This window comes from Rousettus aegyptiacus, unplaced genomic scaffold (genome assembly GCF_014176215.1).
Source record: "Rousettus aegyptiacus isolate mRouAeg1 unplaced genomic scaffold, mRouAeg1.p scaffold_m13_p_7, whole genome shotgun sequence".
Lineage (NCBI taxonomy): Eukaryota > Metazoa > Chordata > Mammalia > Chiroptera > Pteropodidae > Rousettus > Rousettus aegyptiacus.
Window position 1 is genome coordinate 75,711,306 of NW_023416310.1, and position 27,600 is coordinate 75,738,905.

The 27,600-nt window shown below is 35.2% G+C and overlaps 1 protein-coding gene and 1 pseudogene across 3 annotated transcripts in view; both read right to left on the bottom strand.

Moving 5' to 3' along the window:
* Positions 1 to 27,600, bottom strand: part of RANBP17 (RAN binding protein 17) — a 254,560-nt gene that overhangs the window by 188,018 nt on the left and 38,942 nt on the right. For all 3 annotated transcript variants that reach the window (XM_016145083.2, XM_016145082.2, XM_036225086.1), the window contains exons 12-14: positions 25,578 to 25,771; positions 11,213 to 11,318; positions 2,321 to 2,456 (exon numbers count right to left, since the gene is read on the bottom strand). In XM_016145083.2, the coding sequence (XP_016000569.2) occupies positions 2,321 to 2,456; positions 11,213 to 11,318; positions 25,578 to 25,771 (436 nt within the window). The remainder of the gene's footprint in view (positions 1 to 2,320; positions 2,457 to 11,212; positions 11,319 to 25,577; positions 25,772 to 27,600) is intronic.
* On the bottom strand, positions 19,071 to 19,189 carry LOC118606248 (annotated as a pseudogene).

The window sequence follows — 27,600 nt, forward strand, 5'->3', positions numbered from 1 at the left end:
GCATCCTAAAGGATGGGGTGTCTGATGTGAGAGACAAGCAGGAGTCAGCAGAGTAAGGCAGTGGGGTGGAAGTTGGACTGAAAAGAAATCGGTCCTGGGCAGAGGAAATATTTTGTTCAAAGGCCCGGAATTGACAGAGAACGCCGACTGTTAAAGGAGCTGAGAAAAGTTTACATGAAGTACGCAGTACACGAAGCACGAAACCGGTAACGTGTAGAAAAGCTACTGAGAAGAACTTGGTAAGCCACACTCTCTGTGATCCAATTAAATGAGATAATGCTTAAGAGTGCCGAGTACAGTTCCTAATACAAAATAAGTGCGCACTAACTATTATTTGCTTACTATTATCTCATGCTCCCCCCCCCTTTTTTTTTTTTGCCACGATTTGGAATGAGACGATACATTAACCAAAAGTTATTTTCCATCTAGTCTTCCTTAGCTGGTTGCCAGAAAAATAGTATGTAGAGAACTTACAAATGTTGGAGATAGGCTGTTTTTTCATTTGTAAATGGGAACGATAATACCGACCTCTCAGGCTTGTTGTAAGAACAAGAGAGCATGAAGCCTTCCTAAAGAACGCCAGGACATATAGTAAGGACCCCCAAAAGAGTTCCTATTAAGACAGGTTGGTAGACTAGCCAGAGAAAAGAAACGCGGAAAGTTTTAGCTTCACTTTGGGCTTATGGAGTAGAAATATCTTAGAAATAACATCATCTAAGGCCTAACCTCTCCTTGAAAACAGAGTAAGATGCATAAACCAAAAATGTTAAAGCTCTGATAAATGAATCAACACCCGTCTTATGATGTGTTTATTTTTTCCATAATACGTAGGCACTTAAAAAAAAAAACTGATCTATAAATCACTTCTTTCACAATTACCTTATATTAAAAGGTATGTGTGGGGTTTTTGTATTTCCCAAACTCATTGCCCTAAAACAACTACTCTTATTGTACATATTTATTTCCGAGTACTTTAAACACAACATTTGAAGGTTTTCCTACTCCATATTATACTTTTCTGATTTCAGACTCAGACCAAATGGATATTGAATTAGTAATGTTTTAAGAGTGTTCACTTTTGCAAAAGCAAAATTACCAACTCTCTGGGTATATTTCAAACAAGACCACTAATCATAATTTGACTTACACTCAATCTCTGAGTAACACATGTAGAAGTTTAAAAGAGGCACCCTGCAGAAACTTCATACCATGTAATTTTGTATGATTCTAATTTGTCTCAGTGTCAACCTAACACATTTCTAGCCACTCCTTTTTCTCCCTAATGGTCTCATTCACTAGCAGCTAAATTCTAAGAAAATGTTATTGATATCAATGAACAAAAAGAAATGGCAATAAAATATCACGATATATTTGACAAAGAAAGCATTGAGCTATACTACTTTCTCAAAAAGTAAAAAAATAAAAAATAAAAAAACTAAAGGATGATCTTAACAGAGTCAAAAAATATTTTCTCACACTACTCTATAATTATTATTAATAGAAAACCATAAATGAACTGAGAGTTAAGCTAAATATCTCAAGGGGGAAAAAAAGCTCAGTTCAACGTAAAACGCTTACTTTAGACTTTTGTTAAGAAATACTTCAACATTACTAATATAAACTATAAATCCAAAGGAGATAAGAATATCCTTAGGACTTCTTACAGAGAAGGTTTTGGAAAGAGTTACTGTTCCAGGAGAAGAAGTAATCTCGCAGACCTTGGTGTCACAAGTACGACTACATATCAGGTGTCACGCACATGCCCTCAAAAATCCCTCCTTATGCCTCAGGATCAACTCATCTACATTTGCCAGTGCTAAACTTTCGATTACCATAGGACAAGTGTTCTCCACATTAAGCTGATTTAACTGTGGCCTCTCAAAGACAAGTCTAACTTTCCTAGTCGTCATAATGTATCATGTAAAAATGCTGAAAAATATCCTGGAAATCACACGAATAGATAAGTGTCCAGAAAAAAAACCCAGAACTACTAGAAGAGTAAATCCTATGTTTTAAACCTAGAACTACAATACAGTAAGGCAAAGTCCATTAAAGCGTTTAAAATAATCTTAACTATTTAATGACTAGTCACATTAAAAAACATTCACTAACTCTATCAGTCTTCAAAGAAAATGGTAAATGTAGGCATAAAATGAGCAAATTAATCTCACATTGCCTTCAATACCAATAAATCAATTGATTTCAACTGATTAATTAAATTTCTTATGTAGAAATTGCCCAAATATATCATCCAGCTCAAAGCTGTTATATGTGAACATCTTTCTTTAAGAAGCTTTTTTAATCTCTAGTAAACACCTACCTTTGAGGTCCTTTGAAGCTGATCACCGACATATGTCTTACGAAACTGGTCCAAGAACCACAGAATTGCAAGCTCTATTTTCTCATTAGAACACCGAGGCAATCCGGTATCCATTAAAGATATAAGCTGAAAAACTCTTTTCGTGAAGGAAAGAAAGAAAGCTTTAGTAAAATGTCTTAAAGAAACTACACTAAAACATTTGCTGTCAATGTAATATAATATACAATTACTGCAATAAGTGGAAAAATACAAAAGCTTATAAAGCAAATGTTTTAAAGCTCATCCAAAATCCTATTACTAAGAAATACAATTAGGTCTAAGTCCTTCTAGTCTTTTTTCCTAAAACATACATACACATATATAAGAAATGAAACCTATACAGACATAAACTTATTATTTTACAAAAAATTTGAGTATAAATACATATGACATATACATATACATAAGTATAAGTAAATATGTATCATTTAATGAATATAGGTTCATAGGTATAAATTAATATCTATGTACATATAAAATTTTAGTAAAAAAAGAATAAACTGAATATGTAGTTTTGAGTTTTACTTTTCCACTAAACCTTATATTTTTATATAATTATATATTCTGGAGTCACATGATTCAAAATACAAAATACATCAAGTTATATCACTTTATTAATGAATAAAACTTTCACCCAAAATAAATTACAAGATACTCTTAACAAAATCAAATATTTTTAATATAAGTATAGAACTATTAAACAGAAAATCATAAATAAACTGAAGGTTCAATGAAATTTCTTAGAGAAAAAAACTTAATTTAGTGTAATGAAAAGTTCAGTCTAGAATTTTCAATACAGAAATCCTTTTTTATTATCTATTTTCATTAAAATGTTCAGTGGATGACAACCGAGTGCCTGGTGCTAACGACATCGGAATGTTAGGACAACCTTTTGACGAGAGAGACAGAGGTTGTTGAAGAAACAGCACCTTTTTCTCCTTTTTCTAACTGTCCAAAGGCAGCTAGCTGTGCCTCGCCCTGACTCAGCCACTTCCTCCACACGAGAACACACACACACACACACACACACACGAACACACGCAAACACACACACACACACACACACACACACATTTTCTCTCTCTCTCTCTCTCTCTCTCTCTCTCTCTCTCTCTCTCTCTCTCTCTGTTAAAGGTTTGTTTCCTACCAGAGATGTATGGCATGCAAAAACAACTATATATTCTCCCAACTCTTTTAAACATATGGAGCATACTATACTTATGGTTTTAAACCTGGCTTTTTCCATTAACAACATATCTTAACAGATCTTTCACATTAGACATAAAGAGCTTCCTTATTCTCTTTTGCAGCTGTTTAGCATTCCATTATGTGAATGTATCATAATATTTTCAAACATTACCCTACTGATGAACGCTAAAGTTGTTTATAATTTTTTGCTGTTCTGAAGACGTTGCAATTAGCAGTCTTGTACACATCATTCTGCACATGCGGTGTTACAATACACAATTCTAAATGTCAAACTACTAGCTCAAAGGATATAAATTTTATAATTTTGATAGCTATCACCAAATTGTCCTCCATAAAAATTGAAACAATTTATACTCCTATCATCAGTCTATCAGAGTATCCATATGTGCATAGAAAATTCAGAATTTAGAATTTATTGGAAAAGTGGCATCTGAGTGCAGTTTCAATTTGTATTTCTGTCGTGTATGCGAAGTTAAAATTTTTCTGTGTTTTTCAGCCATATTATGTCCTTTCCTGTGACCTGTGCACTCATATGCTTTGCCAATTTTTTCTATTTGGTATCTTTTTATCGCTGATTTCTACGAATTCTTTATATATTAGAACACAGGGCCCATTGTCTGTTATTGAGCTGTAAATATTTTTCCTCATTTTTCATTTGTCTCTTGACTTTGATTATTGTATTTTTTAAGGCTACGTAGTTTTTATTGTTTTTTATGCAGAAAATTGTATCTTTTTTTTCTTTGATGCATTTTGCATAATAACAAGGTCTTACCTGTATCTGCGTGTTTTTATGTTTTATTTTTTAACATTTACCTCTATAATACATTTGATCTTATATTGAACATATCTTGTAAGATGTGGATGACCATTTTTTCCAGATGGCCAGCCAACTACGCCAACACCATTTCTTTCTTGAGTGATCCATCTTCTGCTCGCTGTTTTGAATTACCCCTTATCACATACACTAAGTTCATTTATGCTTTCGGATTACTTACTTGAACTTTTATTCTATTCCACTGATTTGTCTCACTAAATATATCTTGACCAATTATTTTCTTTATATTATGAAATCTTCCAAAACATTATTTTAAATGGTTGTATACTATTAAGGCTATGTCAACATTTAATCATCTTATTTTGAATATAAATTCATATTTCAGTAAAATATACCTACTATCTTCTGCTCTGCCACCAAAGATTTCCAGAAACAAAATGCCTAGATTATAGCATACGAACTTCTGTAAAAACTTGGTACTTATTGCCAAAGTGTTATGAAATAATCTTTTGAGAACTATTTTCATAGCTATTTCTTATTTTTATACATTGAGCTACTTATTTAAAAGTATTTTTCACTTACCAAATATCTTTAACACCATGAAAATTTATGAAGGAAAACTTCCTAAAGATTAAATTTATGAATTACTGTAACCAGGTCCCCCCTCCAAGATGCTGTGTTTATCATCTAATTTTGAGAAGAGAGACAAAGTTGACTATTAAGGTCTGTATATTGATCCAATAGCAGATTGTTGGAGTAATTTTTAGTTAAATAAATAGATACATATACATCAAACTTTGTCTCTGGCTCTAGGTGACTTAAATAAGGCACATCCTGCCATTAACTTTTTTATTGAGTAGGACCTCTCCTTTCCTACTCTAGCTCTCTGTTGACTCTGTACTTGCCCTTGTTCCTTTTTATAGCAGACATTCTAAAATCTGAGGAAGACATGAAACCAAAAAACTGTTGGGGTGCCTTTACACCTCACGCTAAGAGGCAATGACGTCCCCAGCTGAGAAGTAGGAAAGAGTTCCCAGCAGCGTACATGATCTATTTATTTATCAAAGACCTTCTGGAAGTTGTTCGAGAAACTCAGCTGCAAGCACCTGAAATCCGAGATAGCAATGGCTTAAGCAGTACAGATGTTTGCGTCTCAAGCGAAAATCCAAGGCAGTGCTCCCGGACCACCTGCTACTCCACGGCGCATCAGGGCCTCAGCTCCCTTCCACCCGGTCACACTCGCCTCCATCCATTCACACAGTCCCTTCGCAGTCTCAGATGGCTTCTCCAGCTCCACCCGTATGTCCACACGTGCTGCACATACTACGTCCACTTACGTCCAACTGCCGAACATGATCACTTACCTAAACCTGGCTGTAGGAGAGTCTACTAAACCTAGTCTTTATTCGAGCAGCCACATGCCTGGCAAAACGATCATTCTATTACTGCAGAAGAAAGAGGAAGAGATACGGGACAACTAGTAGTCTCTGACACAGAGTCCTACGAAGATCTGAGCCATCTCTAACAAGGGCTTACGACCAAAGCTTACGCTGTATATTTAATATTCACTTCTGGTTTCAAGGTATTTTTCCTTTATCTTCCATTATTTTTGGTAAAAAGCATAGAGGGAATAAAAAGATATATCCATCATTAAAAATTTTTGATCCAAGTCTAAACCATTTCAAATAGAAAGAAATGAATTTTGGATAATTGTTTTATATTCCCCTCAATATCCAATTAAATAAGTAATTATTCAGTCAGCAAATATTTGAGGGCCTACTATATGGCAGGTATATATTAGGTGTTCAGAATACAACAATGAGCAGGACACATCTATTCTTAGTTCTCCAGAAATCTACTGTCTATGCAAGGAAAAACAATAAAACAATTAGAATAAAGAATGACACGTGCTATGATAAACACTACAAAGAAATTAGCGAGGATTCCTAATACTGTAGGATGGAGCAGGGCAAAGAGGTAGTGTCGGCTCCTTTAAGGGCTGAAAAAAGTTCAATATGGCTATAAAGCGGTCAGTCAGTGGCAGAAGATGAGACTAGTGAGACAGGCAGAAGCCGGATCATAAAGAGCCTGACGAGCCAGGTTGATTTTAATCCCAACAGCAATGGAAAGTCATTGCAGAGTTTAAGCAGAGCACTGACAAAATCGGATCTGTACTTTAGAAAGCCAGAGAGGACGTGAGGTGTCCATTTAGGTCTATACCACGAATTCAGGTGAAAGATCACAGGAGCCACACTGGCAGGGGAGGCGGAAATAACGGGGCTGTTTGGATAGCTAGAAGGTGGAGCTGACAGTGCCTGACGAATGCGTGGCTGCTGGCAGGAGAAATTCCCGGGATTCGGGCTCGGGCAACTGAGTGGACAGTGATGAAACACGGGAAGATGCCGGAGGCCGCGAACGAATGGAGGACACGAGTCCAATTTCAGCCACTGAACTGGAGGCGCGTGTGGCGGAGGACACGCGCCGGAAACAGTTCCGCGGCGTCTGGGAGTCAGAGGACGAGAATCGCTAAAATGCCGCAGAATCGCGGAGCGAATCCGAGGGCTCAGGTGAGGCGAAAACGGGATCTTAACTGACAATGGTACGTGCCCAAGAAGGTGTGCAATTTCTTTTACAATCACTCAACAAATCAGAGAAAACTCTAGATTCCTTCAGGGTTGACGTTGTTCCAGGCACATGGGACAATAACACAGCAGCGGATAAAGCCTACGTCTTTCCTTATCCCTTCCTGCGGGATGAACGAGCATGTGTCGAGGGATAATAAGTACTATAAGGGAAAACGAAGTAGGCTAAGAATGTGATGTTGGATAAGAAAGCCAGAGGCAGAAGAGACATCTCCGCACAGACCTGACTGCAGTGGCGAGGAGGCCAGTGCGGCACAACGGAATGAGCAATGACAGTGGACGAGGTCAGATGAGGAGTACAAGATGCTTTGGACCATGGTGGGGACTTTGGAAATTTGTCTCCTGTGTGACGGGGAGCCACTGGAAGCTGGCGAGTAGAGAGAGCAACACGACCTGACTGATGGGAAAGACGCCGAAGCCGTCTGTATGACAGCAGGGTTTGGGAGAGCGAGCAACACTCCGAGCTGTCAGTCTTCAGTGCACGAGGAGGGAGGACGGAGACGAGCAGGTGAGGGCGACGGGGGCAAACGGGGGGATGTAACCCGAGAGGAGTGAGCCTGGCCCGAGCCAACTGACACGGGATGAGTATGAAAGGTTCCCGAGCGGCTCGCTCAAGAGGTTCGCAGTCTGGTCATGAGAACTGGAACCGAAATGACTATCGAATTACCTTCATTTAATTAGAATTGTGTGGCCTGGGCACAGATCTATTTATTTGCTAAGTTAAAGGAGCATATTTAAATATGTTGAAGTAGCATGTTTTAATTGTAATTATCGTGATATTGGGAGCTTTTACGAATATTAACCTTTTCCTGAGAAAGCAGCACACAGATTTCCGGCGGGAGCTTCGCGATCCTCTAACTCGCCAGTGTCCTCCCGGGAGCTGGCAAGGCATCACGTGGCAACGCACAGGCGGCGACAGGGTCGTGGTTCTAGCTACGTGGAACTTCTTCGTGTGAAATCGGTATTTTAAAATATCACATAAAACAACCTCCTTATTTAATTTAAAGACCTCTATATTTTAAAGCACGTTTCATGTTTGTTTGTTTTTTTCTAGACAAAGTATGGAAGTCCCAGGATATGCCCCACCTTGAACCTATGTGGCCCCTGTTCAAACACATCCCCTCTCACCATCCCTGGCCTCAACCAACCACCTGCCCTGCAGCCCCAGTAAAGATTCGCACCGTGCCCACAGGGAGACGGCCTCAGCCAGGGAGGAGGAGAGGACGGCCACGGCTCCAGCTCCCCCGGGCAACACCGCGGGGCCGGCGGACGCTCTGGCGTCCCCAGCAGTTTCCCAGAGGCCAGGGGAACTAAGTATGGAAAAGTTAAACACCCCAGGAGTAGACTTCGACCAGTAAGAAATGGGACAGAAATAAGCAAACAGATTAACTGCCTGCCCTGGGTCCCCATCCCCTCTCTACCAACATGGACTGTCCTGAGGCACAGGGGTTCTGTGTGGTCTCTGGGAAAACACCTGTAAGAGCGAGTGGCCAGGTGTGTAATGTGCTACCTTGTCCGGCTGATTCTCATTGTTCACGGTGGCTGGGTTATACGAAGTTGCTGTGAAGCCTGAATTAGTGAATACCGAACCACTGCTCCTAAAGGAAATACAGGGTTAGGTTCCCGAGGAACCAGGGTCACAAATATTTTCATCAGCTGATCAACACACAACCCTGTTTTATGTGCGTTTCTGTGTAAAGCCGCCTTATTTGACGCATACTGCTGATCCACTAACAGCGAGCGCACAGCTAAGAGCAGGACCACTTGCCTGAAAGGAGCTTACCTAGACCATGGATTTTCTCTGTAAGGCACGTAACAGCTTTCCTGAGCTCAGGCTCTCTAGTCACCACTATGCTGGGGCCATTTTAATCAGCAAAACTACCGACAAAAAGTATAAAAAATGCAGAAACTATGGCACTAAATAGCGAAAAGGACACGTATTTACAGTGAGAGAGCTGAAACGAGAAGGCAGAGCATTGACTCAACCTCAGCCGGGACAATGCGCATCCAGTCACTCAAATTTTTCAGCGCTATGCACGTCCAAGAATGACCACAGTAGAACCACGAGTACTGATTGTGGGGCACAAAATAATTTTAGCAAGTATGAGAATTTGCAAAAATGGAATCTGTGAATAATGAGGACTATTTGTTTTCTCTTATTCTCTCTCCTCCTCCTTTCCCGTTCATTCTTTCTTCCCTGAAAATGCACCCTTTCCCCTACCTTTCCAATAAGCCTTAACCCACAAATTTCACCGATGGCTCTGTTTTCTAGGGAATACAGGCTAAAACACAAAACAAGTCTTTTTAAAATATGTTTGCTGCTTAAAGAAAAAATTAGTATTTTCTACTTGGCAAATACACACCCACTTTTGTTTATTTCCTCTTATATATCTTGCAAGAAAGTAGTGGCTATTCCCTACTTGATGACAAAAACTTCTAAAACATCTAACCATAGCGAAAAGTATACTTAATTTCCAGTTTACTAAATATGTAATGTTCTATAGAAAACTGGCACAGAGGCAAATTGATCACCTGGTTTAAAATTAACCAAAGCATTTTAAGAATGCCCCCAAACAAAATGAATGCCAGTTATATTAAAAATTAAATATAAAAAGGCGAAACCATAGAAGAGAAATATATGCAGGTGGCTATTTTTATTGTATGAGCGTGGAACAACCTTTCTAAGCGTGAGTGCTGGAGAAAATATAGAGGACAAAACTCACGGATATGAATACGTAAATATGTAAAGCCAGTAAAAAGAATATCTCAAACGAATTAAAAATATGGAGAAAATATTTTTTAAATGAATAGCAAAATGTTAATATTTTTGATACATACTGAGTTCTCACAGATAAATTAAGATAGTCAAAAAAGAAAACCAGGTAAATGATACAATCTATATATGTTTTTAAAATCACAAAGTAAAAATACAAATGGCAAGAACAGGAACGGAGAATGATGGTGGATACCACTTGTAATCAAATAAATGTAAATTAAAATGAGACATTTGTTATCTATAAACTGGCAGAGTCGTGTTATCTAGTGTTGGACTGCAAATAAAAAAAAAAAAGTTTCACAGCTTTGAGTTCAGAGAATAAACTGGTAAAACTTTTCCAGAAGGCCACTTGGTAATACAGATTTAAAGGCTTTATGTACAATTCAACCAGCTATTCAGATTTTAGGAATTAATTCTAATAAAATTATTTTGGTCTGCATAAAGCTATAACTAAAAGAATATTCACCTCAAGGAAGTTTATAAGGAAAAATTGAAAAACAACCTAAATTCCAAAACCAAGGGTCTGTTTAAATTATGGTACAGCTCAGAATATTTTATGTCCAGGTGAAACATTCATAACATTTAATTTTGAAAAAAGACGAGTTTTGTTTGTTTGTTTGTTTGTTTGTTTTTAAGTAATATAGTACTTACTATTTGCTAAGTAATATTCTAAGGATTTTAAAAATATTAACTAATTTAATCCTAATAATAGTCCAAAATGAATTAGGTATTATTATCAGTATTCTCATTTTAGTTTGTAAACAGTATTATAATTTTTGTTCAAAAAAGTTGGAAAATACACATGTAATGTCCACATACCCTCAAGCATTAATTAAAAAGACTCAAGGTCTTTACCAAAATGACAGTAGTAGTTATCTCCAAACTAATACATAAACTTTCATTTGAATTTTTTAAGTGTTCAGCAAAAGCATGTACTATTTTGTTATAAAGAAAGATGTTATTAAAAAATAAAATATGTGGAAAACCAACACACTAATATTATTCATATGTAGGTAATTTCCTCAGTTTAGAACAGAAACATGAGGAGAATAATTCACTGCTTCTTACTAAAGCGATGGGCAAGAGGAGAAAAACCCATAAACGAAGATTGTTCTGGATGACTGACTATCTGTTGCTTTCTGACCAATGTCTGGCACCCCAATTTTGCCACTATCCCAATACACACCAATTCTGCATGCCTTATTAGATCCTAAGAAATGAAAAGCAATCTAAATCTTCATCACACTACTTAAACATGTTTAAAATATATCTGCCTATACCATTTATTAGAGATTTGATGTCTACAAATCACTTAACCTCTAAGCCTTGGTTTTCTCATTGATAAAAAGAAAATACCTTCCTCCAAAGGCCAGGTACAAAATACCTTAGTGCATAATACCAGTGTGATAACTAAATTTCTTTACTTAGTGAATGGTGTGGCCATTACTTACCGACAGGATAATTCTCCATCCATAGCATCGTGTTCGTCTGTACTGGTATATGTCAGCCTTCCTCCAACAACTGTCCCAACCAAGTACACCAGCCATGCGAGACGTCCTAATACATATAATGAGAAAAATGCTGAGAAAGTATTGATAGAAACAAAGCTTATTTTTCAGAAAATTTCAAAATTAGCAAAATGACCTGTTCTTTCAAACAAGTGATAAACTACTGTGAAAGAGTTCTTGACAGAGAGTGGAGAGTTGGGTTTTAATTTTACCAAGGCACCAAGTATTAAACAGAGAAAATAACAGATTTTAGAGCCAGATAAAAACTGTTTGAATCCCAGCTCTACCAATTTGCTATGTGATCTTACATAAGTTACTTACCCCTTTACATCTTAAGGTTTTTATTTGCAAAATGGAGAAAAAAATATCTACCCAGAAGACTTATGATTCAGATTAAATTTGATTAGAAAAACACCAAATGTAATATTATATTCAGGGCTGTTACTAAGTACGAGTATGATCCAATGACCAGAATCTTTTCTGAACGGTCAATGTCACAATAGTATAGTCTGATCATTTTTAATATTGCCCCTGGTTTGAACATAATAGATGGTAGTTAATTTATTCTCTTTGTATTTTTATGCATAATTTTTAAAAATCCAAGATTTTCACTGTGTGAATAACGATGTTTGACAAGCAAATTAATTCCATGGGCAACAGCAGCAAAGGATTAAATTACTTTACAACAATGGCAACGTCTAGTTTTCACAAATCTTACTTTGGGGCGGCTAACGCTGACATTTTAGAAATGAAGGTATTTATATTGACTTGTTTTTATTTAAGGCATATTATTTTACATCTCTAGGTTCATCAATCTATGTATCAGACTCTCCAAGATATTTGAGACTTTTATGAATAATGAACAACATACCGATTATCTTGCTAAAAAGAAATTTTGTGCTATTCTTGGGGACAGATTTTTCAAAGATGAGCAGGCTATTTTGTAATACTGAAACCAATTATGTTTCTGTATTGGAAACCCCTTTCAAGTGAATTAAAGTGTGTGGTTTTTTTTTTTTTTACAAGGTATTGAACAGTCATAAAAGAGGGCTGTATATGCTTGTTAGTTTCAAATACAGACAACGAATTTCCAAGAGTCCATTCTCACACTTTATGATACATAACACTTCCTGTCAAGATTGGTAAAAGGGAAAACTCAACACAGTTGTCAATTAGCTGGACAGACCATGATGATCCAACAATCTCTTATGTGTTTATCTGACACATTTTAATTCCTAATCCTGAATTGTTATCTAGCTATCCCCCAAAATCTGACCACAGACGAGATTGCAAACTGCCTCTGAGATCATGTCTAAGGCTTTTCACACTCCTTTTGATGCCCAAACCACCCACTATAAAGCCAGGTATATGTGACATGTAAAATGAATATGAATATTTGTCAAATAGTTGAATTTAAAATAAGTGAACTTACTAATGTAAACATTTATTTACCTATACGCTCTTGATAAAACAAACCCACTTGAAAATTGATAAAGAATTCATCATGTGTATAATTTCTATATTTCTCTGTTGGAAGATCAATTTTAAAAAATGAAGGCTGTACAATTTAGCTACCAGCCTGGGTAGCTAAGAGTACAGCCTGGGTTCAAATCCTGCCTCTACCATTTATTATGCTAGTTACTAAATCTCTCTTGGCCTTAATTTCCTCATTTATAAAAATGAGGATAATAATTACCTGACTCACAGGTTTGTGACAAGCACTAAATGCTATTCGGAAAGTGAAGTACTTATAATAATGCCTGCTATAAATGCTCAGCTATTTTTTCTATGATTATAAATAACTCTACCCTTTTTAGTCCTTCTATATCGTACCTACAAAAACCATGAAACATATCAATGTGTAACATTTATATGTCAATTCTGAGTTTTATTTTAGAAGCTGCTGAAGAAAATTAAGTTACATTATATTTTAAAAAATTTTAAGTTATCTCCTCTTTACCAAACAGGCTTGTTGCAATTAAAGCTAGTTACAATTATATATATATTCTTAATGCTGTCTGTAAAACAAACAAAAAAATCCCTAAAATGAAAACAAAAAAAAATCCTAACTAAACTATACTCGGAAAAGCATTTGCTGAGTACCTATTATGTATCGTGTTCTGCTACAGAGCTATAACTGAATACGTATACGTATGGAGCAGGACAAGAAGGGAGAGAGAGACCCCATGCCCAAGAAACTGAACCCAGTGAGACAAATAAGGGGGCGAATGATATTTTTCAAGGCAGTGTGATGAGTATTCACTGTCTAATATTAAAAGGCAAAAGATATTAAATATATTACATGGATTTCTCAAATTTAAATTTGTTTATTCTTTAATTTCTTATTCTGTGACCTTGAAATTAAAATTTTTTTTTTCAAAGAATAATATGCAAAGACAGTGCAGGATGAATTCTGAGTATTTTTTTCTAAAATTATGGTAAATTCTGAATGGAAGTTTATTTAGAGAAATATGGAATGTATATTTACTCTTTGTTTTAGAAAGCGGCGATTTATATCACACAAGAAACAAAAAAACAGGCATTTCTTAACCCTTGAAAACTTAATAACTACTAATTGAATAAACTAGGATTAGTGTTAGAAATGCACAACGAAATAGAAAGGTATTATTATTAAGCTATCAAACATAATTTTCGTATTTAACTGAATGAGAGGGGTATTTCTCATACACATTAAGCCTTCCCCTGAACCTCAAAAATTTTAGACGAACAGTATTCGAAATAATAAATGCTAAGAAGTTACTTTGGTTACAGAATTACATACATAAAATTTAAAGAACCATATAAAGTACCAAATCTAAATTGTATTTAGAAATATAAATATCTGATGCATGATAACTTATCTATAAATTTTTTAAATATCTTATGACTAAAAGTAGTAACACTAAATTTCCATTATAATTTTCCATTATTCTGAATGTTCAAGGCACTTGTTTTAGCAGCTGTTCAAGCACAGAACATTTTTTCCTTTAACAAAATAATTATTGCTGTAATAATCTGTAATTATGGTTTATAACTGCAATAATCCCAAAGAAATCAGTCATTACCATAGATCACAAGTAATCGTTAACTACTGTTAATGACCTATTTCTTAGGGATTATTGTTTTCGTAAACCATGACCATATCACCACAAATATAGAAGAGCAAGACAATATAATACAAATGAGATCATAATATAATAATAAACTTATTTTGTAACATTAAAAGCCATTAAGCATCGAAATTAAAGCACACATAACGAGAGCATATAATTTTCTTTGTTCAACACTAACTGAAGTGTTTAGTCTGCACAAAAGAAATTGAATACTACTACACACAGTGTTACAAACTAGAGCCACGTTAGGCATTTTTCGTAATATGAAACCATCATTTTTGAGTAGACCAAAAGGTGGACATGGAAGGAGATCTGCCTTTGGATAGTGAACACACAATGCAATAGACAGATGATGTATTATTAAATTGTACACCTGAAATCGATATTATTTTATTAACCAAAGTTGCCAATTTTATTTAATTAAAAAAATCAAAAAGGACAGATTCCTTCCTGCTGATCTTTTAACTAAAAGAAAACAAGTAATTATTAAAATTATTCTATGTATCATACATTATATTATGATACATAATAGACAAATGTTATTTTATTAAAACTACATAGTGTATCTGACTATAAAAACTCCTTGAATTTATATTAATCAAAAATCAAGTCTGACTTATTTTTTTCAATACAGACATATCTAACATCAATAAATTACCTTTCACTTTATTCCATTCATGCATCTTAGAATAGCTAATATACCCTTTCGTAGGAAATACCCATTTGCACAGGTCTTTGATTTTACAACTGAATTGTTTTACATTGCAATGTAACATCTAGGCATATGAAGAATGAATATGTGTAACGTATATGAAGTGTCATAAAGCGAACACCTATGAATGCCCCCATCCAAGTTAGGAACCAAGGCTTTAGTGACTCCTGTCCCCTAGCTTGTCCCCTTACCTCCCACCGTAGAGGTAACCATGATCCTGCATCTGGAGCTTATGATTCTCTTGACATTTCTTTTCATTTTATCATGTATGTATATGTCCCTAAACAACATACTTAGAGTCTCACTTGTTTTGGGGGCTTCATCATTTCATACTATACATAGTTTCCTAATAATTGCTTTTTTCCGCTATTTTATTTCTGACATTCACCTTTAAGGATACCTGTAGTTCATTCATTTGTGCTGTTATACAGCATTCCATTGTGTGACTATATTACTATCCATTTACCCATTTTCATGTGGATGAGCATTTGAGCTGTTTCCCCTTCTGGGTTTTGTGAACTCTTGGGCTGTGGACATTCTCACGCATGTCCTCTTGTGCAGAGAGATTTTCTAGAGGACATTCCTAAGATGGAAGGGCCAAGTCAGCCCGTATTTGAATGTTTCGCTTCACGATACACTGCCAAACTGATCTCCACTGGACTTCCAGTTCATTACACTTTATGCCCCCACCAGATGTATGCAAGAATTCCTTCTGATTTACATTTTCCTCTAAAATTTCTTACCTTTGCCCATCTGCTGGGACTGACATGGTATCTCGTGCCATGTTTGTAAAAATGTACGTATGTTTGTAAAAATTCCCAAGAGCATGGAGTTTTTTTATCTCTGCAATTTAGTTTTAATTGGAAATTGATAAGAAAATGGGGACTCTATTGAGTCACTGAAATATGTTGTTGAGACTTGCTTTATATATCAATACTTGGTCAATTTTTTAAAAATGAGAATAATGACAAATAATATTAGTTTCAGGTATACGACATAATGATTCAGTATTTGTATATATTGCAAAATGATCACCATAATAAGTTTAGCTAACATCCATCATACATAGTTACAATTTTTTCTCTTGTGGTAAGAATTTTTAAGATCTACTCTCTCAGTAACTTTCAAATATGTAATACAGTATTATTAACTATGGTCACCATACTGTACCTTATTTATTTTATAACTGGCAGTTTATACCTTTGACCACCTTTACCTACTATGCCCACCAACCCTGACAACCACCAATCTGTTTTCTGTTATCTATGAGTTTAGTTCCAAATGTGTGAGAAAATATTGTATTAGTCTTTCTCTGACATTTCAATTCACTTAGTATAATGCCCTCAAGGTCCATCCATGTTGTAACAAATGGCAAGATTCCATTCTTTTAATGGCTAATACTCCATTGTGCGTCTCTCTGTGTGTGTGTGTGTGTGTGTGTGTGTGTGTGTACACCACATTTTATCAATTTGGCCAACACTTAGGTTGCTTCCGTCTCTTGACTTTAGTGAATAAGGATGCAATAAAAGTGAGGGTGCAGATACCTTTTTGAGTTGGTGTTTTCATTTCCTTTGGATAAATACCTAGAAGTGTAATTGCTGGATCAAATGATAGTTTTATTTTTAATTTTTTGAGGAGCTTCCATACTATTTTTCACAGTAGCTGCACCAATTTACATTCTTACCGAGAGTGCACAAGAGTTCCCTTTTATCCACATCTTTGTCAACACTAATCTCTTGTCTTTTAGATAACAGCCATGTTTAACAGGTGTAAGGTGATATCTCACTGTTTTCATTCGCATTTCCCTGCTGATTAGTGGTGTCGATCGCCTTTTCACGTACCTGTTGGCCATCTGTCTGTCTTCTTTGGAAACATGTCTATTCAGAATGCCTGTATTCAATATGTAACACAGTATCATCACATGTTTTGAATGGATTGTTTGTTACTGAGTCGCGTGAAGGCTTCGTATATATTTTTGGATATTGACCTCTTATCGGATCTATGATTTACCAATACCTTCTCCCACTTGGTAGGCTGCGTTTTCACTTTGTTGGTTTCCTTTGCTGTGCAGGAACATTTTAGTTTGATGGAATCACACTTGTTCGTTTTTGCTTCTGTTGCCTTTGTTTTTGGTGTCAAATCGAGACCAATGTCAAAGATATTCCCCTCTGTTTTCAGGTCTTACATTTAAGTCTTTAATCCATTTTGAGTTATTTGTTATGCATGGTATAAGAGAGCAGTCCAGTTTTACCAACACCATTTATTGAAAAGATTGACCTATTTCTATAGTATATCATTGGCTCCTTTGTCATAAATCAATTGACCATATACATATGGGTTTATTCTGGGCTGTCTATACTGTGCCATTGATCTATATGTCTGTTTTTATGCCAATATCATATTGTATCAATTCCTATAGCTTTGTAAAATAGTTTGAAGTCAGGAAGTGTGATGCCTCCAGCTTTGTTGTTCATGTTCGATTTTTAAAAATGTGCCATGTGTCCTAGAGAAAAACTGATATTTTCTAATTGTTGGTTCTAGCATTTTATATACACCAATTCAATACAGTCTGCTAATCATATTGTTCAAATCATCTCTAAACTTAGCAATTTGCTTATCTGATTTATCAACAACCGGGAGAAATGTACTGCAACTTGCTATTATAATGGTTAGATCTGTCAATTTCTCCTATAGAAATACCAATTTTTGTTTGATATGTTTTGAAACTATTTCATTAGGTACTAGATATTTGAAATGGTTTTACCTTACTGGTATACAAACCCTTATCTCTAGTTGTAATGAGGCTTTTTATCTTAACATCTTTTTGTTTGATATACCTATCCCAGCCTTCTTTTAGGTTTGTATTTGCTTAACACTCTTTTTCAATCCCTTTATTTTCCACTTTCCGTGTTTTAAATTTTTTGAAAGTCTCTTATACAGAGCATTTGGCTTTAAAAAAACAGCTTAATTTCATAATTTGGCTTAACTGTAAATTTAACTCATTTATGTTTATTAGATTAATAAAATATATGAAATGCTCCTATCATTTTTCACTGTTAATTTGGTTTTTGTCTTTTTTTCTTTTCTTTTTTCTTTTTTTTTTTTTAGTTTGATTGTTTTCCTACTTTATTATTTTCCCTCTATTGGGTTATGGAATATAACTCACATGCTAGACACACTTTCAGTGGTTACTCTTAAAATTTTAACGTCTAATTCTCCTCACTCCTCTCTCTTACAGGCTGTTTATTGTGTTATTTTTTTAATTCCACAAGTTAAGAACAATCCATTTAAAAAACATACAAGCTACATCTGTTAAGATTTATATGTTTATCAAATTTCCGTGTACTTCCTTCCTGCCTTTGAGAATCACGTCCCTTCTTGAAAAACTTTAGGATGTTTAATCAAAACTTTAATGAAGAACCTCAGTAAAGATCTACTGATAGTTAACATTCTGTTTTCATTTGTCTGAAAATGTCTTGTGTTCATCTCTGTTCTTATAATATAGTTTTGCTGATAGGTAATTACAGGATGGCTATTATCTTGGCTCAATTTTTGAGAATAATATTCTACCATCTCCCGGGTTACAGTTTAACTGTTGAGAAGCGAGCTCATCAGTCTATTTCACATTCCTCGGGCTGCTTTTGAGATTTTCTGTCTTCGTTTTTAACTGGCAGACGCTGGGCTCGCTGTGCCGATTCAGGTCCCCCACGATCCTGACGTTCTCAGAAAGGCTGTCGTCAGTCACCGCCTCCATTCCCTACTCTCCGTTCTGTCCTTCTGAGATTCCATTCGACATATGCGGCCTTTGCATTCCATCTTTTAATTTCTCTTTAATATTTAATATTTTTACTTTTCTTGTTTCTCCAGTCTGAAAAACTTCTTTGAATCTAACTGCCAATCTGCTAACTCTTTCTTCAGCTAGGTCTAATTTACTGTTTAACACAGCTATTACATTTTATTTTATTTTATTTTTTTACACCTACAGCACCTGGTATTCCGAAATGGTCTCCCATCCAAGTGCTAACCAAGCCCGATCCTGCTTAGCTTCTGAGATCAGATGAGATCGGGCAAGTTCAGAGTGGCATGGCCGTAGTATTCATTACATTTCAGATCACAAATTTTTTTTTCCAATAATAAAAGTTTTACTTGAGTCTTCTTCAATCCACCTGGCCATTTTTCATACTCTTGGTAGCTCACTGGGATTCAACTTTTTATTCTTTTAAACATTTCATATATAATTATTTTATATTCCTGTCCAATTTCAATATGTTAAGTCCTTGGGGAGGGCTAAATCAAATGGACAATTTACTGTTTCTGTTAGGGCTAACTTATGGTATCTTGTTTCACTGCTTGGTTATTTTTTAAATTCTAAACACTTATTTGATTAATCTTAACCTGCAGGATTCTCAAGACCTTAAATTATGGTTGCTATTCTTCATAGAAATTTTAATTTACTTTTTGGCTGGAACCAAGGGGATCAACCAATTTGAGCCACCGTACCCCTTTTAAGGGTGCAACTTCATGTAAGAATCTCCAGGTTGGTACACTTGCTTTGCCCCTGCCCTAAGAGCTTACCACCAATTTAATCACTGATGTTGATCATTTGCCTTGGAAAGCAAAATTGCCTTTGGCCCTTGTTTGCTGCTGACCGACCAGTCCCATTCTGGTTCAAGTTCATTTTTTTGAGGGAGAGAGAAAGAAAGTAGTCAGAAGAGGGAGGGAGTGAAGAGGAGCAGAGTGAAGGAGAAGAAGGAACCTCAGAACCTCAGTGGGGTTATGTCCCACTGAAAATACAAGTCAAAAATGCACTGAATACACCGAACCTAACCGAACATCCCAGCCTAACCCGGCCCACTAGAACTCTTACATTAGTCCATAGTTGGGCAAAATCGTCCCACTGCTGCTGCCCAGAAATGCAAAGAGTGTTGTACATGTATCACTAGCCTGAGAAAAGATCAAAAATCGAAATACAAAGTGTGGTTTCTACTCAATGCATATGACTTGAGCACCATCATAAAGTCAAAAATCGTAAATTAAGCCATTGAAGTCGGGACCGTCTGTACGTATTTCAAGCCCGGCAATCCGTTAGCAAGTCTCTCCATGATCTGACTGTTTTTGCAGCTGGAAGGCCTCTCAGAACATCTAGTTGACAACACTGAAGTGGAAGTTACTACTAATCCTTTACTTCTAGAGAAGCAAAAACTAATATATAAACTGAAAAAGAAAATGGGATTTCATAGGTAGCTGGCTAAACATGAACCAAATTATAACATAATATAATCTGAATGAATATAGACAACAAATCTGAAAAGATACTACATAAGGCGGCCATTGTGTCACCAGGGAAAAAAGAAAACACTAAAAAGGGCAACCACATATCTACAAAAAATACTTAACTGAAGGGACACGTGGGACTGAAATCTAGCTTCTCCTGCGATGGCCAAAGGACAAAGCCTTGGGTACACCAAAGGTGGGGCATCCAATAAAAATCTCATAAAGCTGGGACACAGAGTTATACCCTTAGTGAAAAAGTGAACTGGACGGGGAAAACCTGGCCTAAACAGAGAATGATAACACAGACACTCGTCTGACTTGACTTCCATGTTAGGTGGACAGGAAGAAAAAACCCTCAAGTCAGACCTCGAATGATTTATAGCCTAAATATAAACTACCTGTGTGATATGAAAAACCTTATTCTGAGGAAACAGTTTTAATGGCATTGAGTTGGTATTTCTCCTCCACCCCATTTACTGAACTGAACACTTCAATTAAAAGACGGAAATGGTCAGAATGGATTTCTTAAAAAGAAGGACTAAATACTGTCCATAAGAAACACACATTAAATGTAAAGACACAGACAGATTGGAAGTAAGTGGATGGAGAAGGTGATCCTATGTACACAGAGAGCGTAAGACCGCACTGGCTACGGTCGCACCAGCGCAGAGATTTCAAGATAAAAGGGCCAACTAATAAAAAAGACAAAACTACTATAAATATCTACATGAAGCAAAAATTAACAACTAAAAGTAGTATAAACAATTCCACAATCCTATTTGGAGATTTTAGCACCCTTCTCTCTGTAAATAATAGAAACAGGTCAAAACAAAATCAACAAAAAACAAAATAGTAAAGACAAAAGCTATGTGAACAGCACTATTAACCATCTTGGCTTAATTTCTATTTACATACTACTATACCCGACAACGGTAACATACACATTCTTTTCAAGTGTACCTGGTATGTTTACCAGGATTCTGGGTCATTAAACTACTCTCAATAAATTTAAAAAGACTGAAATCATATAAAATGATATTGACTAAGATAGAATTAGAAATCAGTAACAATAAGACAACTAAGAAAACCCCAAATATTTGGAAATAAAAAGCACACTTATAAATAATACATAAATTAACAAATGAGCAACAGATTAAAAAATACTTTTAGTTACATAATAATTAAAAATCAAAATTTATGAGATGCAGCTAAAGCAATGCTTAAAGTAAAATTTATAGCTTTAAATGTTTTTGTTTAAAACATGCCAAAATCTAAAAATCAAAAATGTGGAGTCTCCAATCCAAACTTAGGGGAGAAAAAGACCAAATAAAAAGTATATTATAACCAAGTAGAATTTATCCTAGGACTGCAAAACTGGCTTAATATAAAAAAATCAACCAATGTAATTCATTATAATTAAAATGAAGGAAAAAAGGTCATTTGAATAGATACAGAAAAAGCATTTTAAAAAAATCAATGCCCCATTATTATAAATAGTTAGGGGAATAGAACATCCTCAAATTTATTATGGACAGCTTTAAAAAAAAAAAAAAAGACTATAGAAAATATCATACTCAATGGTAAAAGGCTGAATGCTTTTTCTGTACAAACTAAAACAAGGCCAGATTACCCACTCTTCCCACTTTTATTCAGTACTGTATTGGATGGAGGTCCTACCACTGAAATAAAGCAAGAAAAAGAAATAAGAGGCATGAAGACATAAAACGGTCTTTATTTGCAGATGACATGATCATATAAAACAATCCTAAAGTATCTACAAAAAAGCTATTAGAATTAATAAGTGAATTCAGCAAAGTCATAGGACACAAAGACAGAAATCGATTTTAGTTTTATAGAGTAGCAGAGAATAATCGTTAAGATTTACAATGGAATAAAGATATATAAGAATAAATTTAGTGAAAGCTTTTTAATACCTGTGCGCTGAGAACAACAGAGAATTGCACAGAAAATTAAAGAACACCTGTGTAAATGGAGCAAAACAGCCAGTCACCGAACTGGAAGACCGCACGTTGTGAAGATGACCTAACTGACGTACACAGTGAGATGCAATCCCCATCAAAATCCAGTGAGTTTTTTGGAAGAAATTGACAAGCTGATGCTAAAATTAATACAGAAATTAACAACAAAAAATGCCTAGAAGAGACAAAATGAGTTTAAGAAAGGAGAACAAGACCAGAGGACTTAAATGACCTGATGTCAAGAATTATAAAGCTACGGTAACCAGGACAGTATAAAATTGCCACGAGGAAAGACATGTAGGTCAATGACAGAATAGAGTTCAGTAACAGACCCTAGCCTTTTATGGTCAATTGATTTTTGACAAAAAGTGTCACGATAACTCAATGGAGAAAAAAAAAAAAGAGTCATTTCAGTGAATGGTGCTAGAACTTGATAAGTGCATGGGTCGGGGAGGGGACCTTTCTTTTACCTCATATCGGTCACAAAATTAAACAAAGTAGATCAAAGACCTAAATATAATAGCTAAAAATATAAAACTTCTAGAAGAAAACATAAAAGAACATCCTTGCAACTTGGGTTGCACATTTCTTAAATATAAAAAGAACAAGCCATAAAGGAAAAATTGAAAAGGTAGATCATCAGAATTTAACTTTTGCTCTTTAAAGAAAGTTAAGATAAAACCACAGAAAGGGGGAAAATATTTGCAAACATATACATGAAAAGGGGATTGTATACAGAATTATAACCCTCTTACCATCCTAATAAGAATACATATAAAAAGACAAGCAACTCAATTTAGAAATGGGCAAAGAATACGAACAGACATTTCACAAAAGATACTAAGAATGGCCAAAAAAGCACGACGTATGTACAAGGTTAATTTGTATAGCATTAGTTTTAAAAGAAGATGGCAAATAACTCAAATGACTCTCGATAGTGGAGAAGACGATTAAATAAATTATGATACATAGTGGAGAAGACGATTAAATAAATTATGATACATTCAAAAAAATAAAATGTTATGCATCTATAAAGAAAATAAGCATTCTCTATATACTGATTTCAAAATAGCTATAAAATACATTGTTAAAGGAAAAAAAGCAAGAAACAGAACAGGAGGGTGGTATGCCATAGTCTATGTAAATAAGAGAGGGACAAGAATCTATATATTCATAATTGTATATGCATAGGAAACTGGAAAGGTATGCAAAACTAGTAAGAATCGTTACTTATTAGAGTGAAGAATGAGAGGACACTTTATAGGACTGGAACTGAACACATTTTCTTATTTCTGGACAATACAAATATATTACCTCTTCGAAAAGATTAGGTGAATTAATAATATAAAGTTTGATATGAAAATAACTAAGAAAATAGACACATTACAGTGATAAGTAAAGATAGGTCACAAACTTAAGAGACCGTATTTACAAAAGGATTAGTGTCAAAAGTATACAAAGAGCTCAATCCGTAAGAGAAAGACCGATAATCAAAATGGCGAGGGGAAAATGAACAAAAGTCATGAATGTATATATCGCTGATGATGACACGCCTAACAATCAAGAGACATGAATGATGCTAAACCTTGTTAATAATCATGGGAGTGAAAAGTAAAATAACCATGAGGTACAGCACCTCAACCAGTCAGGGTGAGTGGGATGCAGAGTAGTCGTACAACCGCTCTGTAATCTACTGATGCTGACCATGAAACGGGTACACGTCACAATCTTTACAGCAGCACTCACTGTATGAGCAAATAAGCAGAGAAAGCGAAAACCCACTGAAAAGAAAATGCATAAATAAACTGTGGCATATTCAAAGAACAGAACGCCGGTAGCGCAAACAAAGGAACTATAGCTATGGCATCAACAGGGACTCTCATCAAGGACTTACTAAGAAAAGAAACAATACAGCTCGTTGCAGAAAAATAAATGCAGCTTGGTTCCATTTGTATGAAGTTCAGGAATATGCAAAACCATGTGTTATTCTCAGAATTTACACATATGCAGTAAAACTATGAAGAAAAGGCTTTAGTCGATAAACACAAAATTCAAGATTACAAGTATTTTCTGCTGGTAGGAAAGAAGATAAATTTGGAAAGAGGACCAAAGGGAACAGCAAAGATATACCGACCTATTCTTTAAGCTATGTGATGGTGTTTGTCACTGCTAGCCACTATGTCTCAATCTACACAAATATCCTCATATATATTTGATATTTAAAAATTTTCAGAACTCTACTAAAAGAAGTAATCAATGATAAAGAGACTAAATGTCACAAAAAATGTTAGTTCTCCCCAATTTAATCTATAAATAATAAAATCCTAATAAGAGAACATTTAGAGTAGAAAAGGTTAATTAACTATTCTACTATCTAGCTCCTCAGGAGTACTGTGCAACTAAAGAAAAAGATAATGAATACAAGGCATTTTAAAGAGACATTATGTAAATGCAAAGGACAATCTTTTAAAGAATTTTTACAAAAGAGTTTAGATGAGAAATCACCGAAAGTTTTACTATCAACTCTTACCACTCATTTTCAAAACAAGATAAAATATACAAATAAATATTTTTTTTAAAAAAACCATTCTGGAACTATAATTAAAGTGCCTTCTACTAGAAATGTATAAAGCCAGTTCCACTCTCATAACTCATCTTATTAAAAAAGTCTGAAAAAGCTATTTATTTTCATTCCCTGTTATGTTCCTAGAAGGATTTAAAGGGATATACAGAAATAAATAAATCCTCCTTCAATAAAGGATTAAAGAAAAATAATAGGATTCATAGATTAAAGAAATGTAATAATAAAATAAAGCCATACTGAAGGCTAATACACAAATATAAAACCATGATGAGGTCTTATGTAATTTTTTACTGGCTAAAATTGGACTCTGAATTTGCAATCATCTATAACAAATAAGGAAACGCAATCGGATCAGTCAAAAGGTCGTTAGAAGATAATACAGTCTACCCAAAGATCATTATTAGCTTTTCTTGATACTGATTCTGGAGAGAAATTTTTTTGCCTGTGAATCTTACAAAGGAAAACTAAAAATTAACCATTAAGCTACCAAAATATCCAGAAGGTTAAAAAAAATTAATGGCTTATTAGAGGGTGAGGAAGTAGGGGAAATATATAAAAATAATTTGCATAAAATTATTAAAGTGATGAATGAAGCTACTTAAAATTCAACTTAAGACCACATAATGGGCATAGGAAATTTACCGACCTTCCTGAATTGCCATGTCCACGGTTATCCCAGAAGCTGAATGCAGAAGCTTCTGATAATTCTGTGCGTTTTGGTCGAACAACTGGACAAGAAGAGTGCACGTCTTTTCATATTCACACCTGCTGACAGTGCACAGCTGCTCCAACTGCTGAAACACAGTGGCGGCGTCATCCAGCGGGTCATCTAAATGATCCCTGCAAATGTGTGACAACGAGTTCGCAGACAACGTTAGGATGCGATGTACTTTTAGTCACCACGAGGAAACTTTACGTTAAAGAAAAATTCCATCAGGGTAAAGGAATAAAATAGATTGGAAGGTAAGAAATAAAATGCCTGTATTTGAAAATGACATGATTATGTACATAAAAAACAAAAAACAAAAAACAAAACCCCACCAAAAAGCTACTAGTGCTAACAAGTGCGTTTACCAAGGTCTTACTACACAAGGTCAATAAACAAAATTCAACTGTGTTACTATATACTAGCGATGAACAACTGAAAATTTAAATTTAAAAAAGTCTCTTCTAAAGGCACTAGAAAACATAAAATGCTAATTAAATCTCATTAAACATATGTAAGATCTGAATGCTGAATACTACAAGATACTGATGAAAGAAATCACAGAAGAGCTACATTAAAAGATAAACGTGCTCATTGGCTGAAAGACTTGATACTGCTGAGATGACAATTCTTCCCCCAATGTTTATACAAATTCAGTGTGATCCCAGTCAAAATCCCAGCAGGGTTTCGTTGTAGATACTGACAAGATGATTCTAGAATTTACATGGAAACACGAAGGAAGTAAGAGCCAGTACTTTTGGAAAGGGGAAACCAGAGGAAGACATCCACTATCTGATGTCGAAGCTTCTTACAAGACCACAGCAATCGGGACAGGGTATTGGCAGAAGGAGAAACACACAGATTAATGGGAAGAGGGTCCAGAGATAGAACCACATGTATGTGGTCAATTTCTGAAAATGGTGTAGAGGCAATTCAACAGAGAGAGCACAGTCTTTTCTACAAATGGTGTTCGGATAATTAGCCACCCGCATGCAAAAGAAAAAAAAAAAAAGAACGTTGAGCCTAACCTCATATCACATACAAAAATGAATCATTGACCTAAATGTCAATTCTAAAAGTATAAAACCTCTAAAAGAAAATATAAAGGATAAATTAGGCTTCATCAAACTTTGAAACTACTTCTCTTTGAAACACTTTGAGAAATGAAAAGGCAAGCTATAGACTGGGAGAAAATATTTGCAAAACACTTATGATAAGATTTGGGACCAGAATATACAGACCTCCCAAATCTTAATATAAGAAAATAAATGACCCAACTTAAAAAACAAAGCAACAACAACAAAAAAACGGGCAACAGATTTGACTGGCACTTTGCCAAAGAATAATACAAATGATATGTAAGCTCATAAAAAGATACTCTGCATTAGTAGCCATTAAGGGAATGTCGATTAAAACCATAATGAGGTACCTCTACACACCTTTAGAATGACTAAAATTAAAAAAAAAACAAAACTGACAATATCCAGTGCTGGTGAGGATGCAAGCAACTGGATCTTTCGTACATTGCTGGTAGGAATGCAAAACAATACAGCTACTTTGGAAACAGTTTGGCAGTTACTTATAAAGTAAAACATGCACTTACCATGCAACCCGGGAGTCTCACAACTAGGTATTTACTCAAGAGAAATAATTATTCATAATTGACAAAAAAATAAAAAACAACTCAAATGTCTATTGACAGGTGAACGGATAAACACACTGTGATAGGTCCATAAAATGGAATATTCAACAATAAAAAGGAGAACTATTGATACAACACAGAGGAACCTAAAACACATTTTGCTAAGTGAAAGAAGCCAGACGAAAAGGCTATATAATGTCATATAATGTCATTTATATGACATTATGGAAGAGGCAAACACTGTAAGGAAACAAAAAAAACTGGTAACTGCCAAAGGCTGAGGGCAGGAAAGGGCTGACTACAAAGGGACCCGAAAGAACT